This window comes from Humulus lupulus, chromosome 9 (genome assembly GCF_963169125.1).
Source record: "Humulus lupulus chromosome 9, drHumLupu1.1, whole genome shotgun sequence".
Classification (NCBI taxonomy): Eukaryota; Viridiplantae; Streptophyta; class Magnoliopsida; order Rosales; family Cannabaceae; genus Humulus; species Humulus lupulus.
Window position 1 is genome coordinate 2,845,359 of NC_084801.1, and position 4,222 is coordinate 2,849,580.

The following is a 4,222-nucleotide window of genomic DNA, read 5'->3' on the forward strand; positions in this document are numbered from 1 at the left end:
GCAATACTAAAATAATTCTAGAACCATAAAATCATATAATATTTTCTTGGAATAAACCATTCCATTCAAAATTCAGACAGAAACTTTAACCTCTTTAATATAGACTAAAATTTTAAATTATCAACTTATGGGACACAGTCTATGTAGATATATGCATCTACACGCATAGCACAGACAGATGTATGAACATTTACAGATGATATAAAAGTACACATTTCTGTATGTATATGCTAATAGATAATCCCTCTCTAGCGCACACACAATCATATATCTACAAATATAAAATGAAATCTGAAGGAATAATATGTAAACTAAATACCATTTCAGGATCCTGACACACAGTATGCCAACCACTGAACATTGTAGCAAGCATTGAATAAGGCTCTCATTGAGTCATAGTATCAATAGTAGTGTAAAATTTCTTCCCCCTGCAACCAATAATAAATTACATTTAGTCTACCATGCATAGATATGCACTCAATATATTAAGATCTATCTTTCAAAAATATATATATTAATTTTTTTTTCTTTTTAAATAAAAGGTCAATTTGCATTCTATTTCAAGTAATAAATTGCAAACGACATTTTTATTTTGTTTTATCCATTTATGTGCAGAAAGAAAAGTTTTCTGTATAATTCAGTGCTTCCAAACACAGTAATATGACTGGCTTACTACTGATTAAGTATCTGAAACAAGTCAGAATGCAAAAATAATAAATCCTATCTCTGGTATTGATTCATGAGCCAAACAAAAACCAATTTCCACATATCTAAAAATTTTAACCTGAGTAAATAATAGGACTTTCCAAAATAAAAGTCACAAAATTAAATATCATACACAAGTTTTACATCCACTTACTGAAGAATTATGTGGAGGTGACTCTTAGTCTTTAAGGATCCAAGATATTTCACAATATTTTTGTGGTTCAAATTCTGCAAAAGAGAATAAAGTTTATCAGTCTCTGACCATTCACCTTCTTCCAAGGATGCTAGTTGTAGGATTTAACTCAAGTGAAAGAACATAACAATGAAGTGATAGCTATCCATGGTGTTTAACTAAAATGGAAGTCCTCAGTTTATATCTCAAAAGTTTCATTGCTAAGCTGCAGGTTTTGGCATGCATCAACCAATCTTTCTTATTTTTGAGTTCAAAACTGCATAATTAATACACGCTACTTGAGTCATACAAGCAAGATAACAGGACTAGTGTATATATGGATACACGACTGTTATGTATTAGAGGACTTAGGAATTTAAGTACATAAAGAACAATTGAGTATAGTATTAGGTTAACAAAGTTCAGGTAAAACAGAATGTGATATGGCTATGTGATAACAGTAGAAATTAGGGCCAGCAGATACTTATATCGAGCCCATTACCAACCAAACTATAGTGTGGATCTACACATAGACAATCCTTAACAAATAAGATGGTGACCGAGGCTGGACCACAACCATCACTTTATAACTGAGTAGGAAACTAAATTTAACTTTGTAATGCTACAGTTCCTAAATCTCAGGAATATGCACAAGAATGCTAAATGTGCATCGCATAGGAAAAATAAGCTTACCAAAAATGCAGATATGACAGTTGTAACAGAAGCATCAATGAATCCCTCCCAAGTTTTTTTTGGAGATAATTTGATCAATGGGGTTCTTCCAAAAAAGAACCCAAAGAAATATGCAGCAATGTCATTGATAACTATAAGTGTTGCCGGAAGAAGAAACCTGCATGCATATTTGACGGTGCATCAAGAAAGAGAAACAAGATTTGGAAAAAAAAAAAAAAAAGAGTCTACATTGAAGACACATAAAGATCAAATTTGGGGAATAACAATCTTACATAAATAAGCTCAGCATTTCCATAAAATATTAAGCACGTAATTAGTGAACACAAAATACAATATCAGGCAGGTCTGAGGAAATAATTTATTACTTTTATAGCCTTCTAAAGATATTATACAAGACCCTTCACAGTTCTCATTTATAGAGGATATAAAAAAATGTAATAAGTACAACCATCATGTAATTTCTTGATCCAATAATAATAATAATAAGAAAGCTGCAAAAGGTTGAAGACGTGGAATTAAAGAAATATTTAGTAAGAAACTAAGCAACCTGAGATTTCCATAAAAAGTTGTTTTACCAGATAATTCCTTCGAAAATGTTGGCTACTGTGAAAGAGGACTGCGTAAACACAATAATCATGATCATGTGTGTCCATGCATACTGACCAAATTGATATTTGTACATCCTCTTCTTCTTCAATCTAATGATGAACCACACAAAACCTAAGCCAAAGCACAAAATAAAGAAGAAATATATAAATATAAGCTAGTTAAACATAACCAAAAAAAAGAACTAAAGCCAACGAAAAAATTAACCAAAAAGCAATGAGCAATAAGACAGGATTCTTGATTCAAAATTATATATAAAGCTAACTAAAAAGAAGCAAGTAAATGAAATGCTAAGTGATATTTAAACTAAAACATGGCTTTAAGATGAAATGTCTGATAGCAAAATCCAAATTGTCACCATACAACAAACCTGCGATATATAAGGTGTAGCAGATAACCATATGATACTTGATAAGGCTGCTAACAAACTGATGGAGAAAGTTGTCCGAAGTTATAGTATTAAAAAGCCGTTGACTGAGAATGCGACCATATACAAATACCATGGCAGTGAAGAAGAAGAGCCTGAGCATACAAGTCAACAATGAAAGAAAACAAAATACGTCATTAGTTATCATTATATAAGTTGACTGTTTCAATTGTAAAATCACACTTCAACTATTACCACGACAAGAAATTAGTAATCTGACCAATTTAACAGACTAAATCCTGGGAGATGCCTCTCTTCATGGTCTCGCCTTAGTAGGTTGAACAGCTCTTTCTCCATAAAGATTTGGATAACAACTATCATAGCTGTAATACAGAGATGACCCATATATATAATGAATGCAAATCCCCCAATCATCCAAACAAAAGAGCATGCCCGTATCCACATAGACCTGTATTTGTTACTGTCATCAACAAGTAAATTGCCTCCATTGGCTATACTAACATCTGGAACAACCTGAGAGGCCAACAGGATATCTCAAAAAAAAAATCCAAGGTTGAATATCAGCTATTATTAGAAAATTTTCAAATTTCAATTGTACCCATCATCCCATCTCTTATAACAAATCCAAAACCCAATAAATACAACATCATTAATTTTAAATGTGAATAACAATGACCAAAACCTGATTTTATGATGTGACTAACCTCATTTGAACGTCTTCGATGTCGAACCCGACCAGTTGGTGTTAATGGGGTGCTAGTGTTATCCTTCTTCATGCTCTTTAGTTTGGATTTCACTCTTACAAAAAAGCATACATATAATGCACAAAAGCCCTACCTGAAAGATTCAGACCATATAGTAGGCAATTATAAGCAACCACCTATAACTCTTAGATTTTCAGCTAATATGTACACATAATTCTCCAAGATTCTGAAACTGGGATGTGCATGATTTCTATTCTTAGCTTTAAAAATATTCCAGGTTTCCCATCAGAAAGCTCCCCGAATAAATTTTAGATCCCAAAATAAAATAAACGATGAAAAATTGCATATTATACAAACTGCAATAGAGGTTTTATTGTTCTCACCTACAAGAAGAGGAATGAAGCTAAGAACCAAACAACTAAGAGCCCCAGACCACCACAACCAAAGATCAAAATGTCCACCAATAAATATACAATTGTGGTACGACCCCCCAACAGCTCCTTGAACTAAAAATTGGACAAGAGGATCAAGAATTTAAGCATTAAAGACATGGAAAGTGGAGCTAATAATTATAAGAGATACCATCTACGATGAACTTGGAAGAAATGACCCATAATTTTCAAATAGGACCAACAAACCAAAACTGGAAATGGAGGCATCGAACTAACAGAAAACAAAAAAGTCGTTAAATTTTAGCTAGAAGATCAGTATCCCACAAAATGTTCAAAACCATTCTGAAAAGTTACCACGTGAACGTAAATTATAGTACTAGAAGTAGTAACCATTGCTAGAAATTAAGAAAAACAACAACCCATCTATTCAATGTCAAAAACAATATACACCAGTCTATATTTAGCCTAGTTCATCCATGTTAAATAACTCAAGCACCTTCACTCACCCTAGACAATGGAACTACTTATTTTGTAGAATAGAATATATAGAAAAACAAACGTT

The 4,222-nt window shown here is 32.4% G+C and overlaps 1 protein-coding gene across 1 annotated transcript; it reads right to left on the reverse strand.

Moving 5' to 3' along the window:
- Positions 1 to 1,340: 1,340 nt before the first annotated feature.
- LOC133800870 (phosphatidate cytidylyltransferase 1-like) lies at positions 1,341 to 3,757 on the reverse strand. Its single transcript, XM_062238956.1, has 6 exons — positions 3,652 to 3,757; positions 3,269 to 3,401; positions 2,824 to 3,077; positions 2,547 to 2,698; positions 2,146 to 2,290; positions 1,341 to 1,727 (listed from the first exon to the last, which is right to left on the reverse strand). The coding sequence occupies exons 2-6, from the start codon at positions 3,338 to 3,340 to the stop codon at positions 1,457 to 1,459; spliced, it is 894 nt and encodes a 297-aa protein (XP_062094940.1). The 5' UTR covers positions 3,341 to 3,401; positions 3,652 to 3,757; the 3' UTR covers positions 1,341 to 1,456.
- Between the last annotated feature and the right edge of the window lie 465 nt (positions 3,758 to 4,222).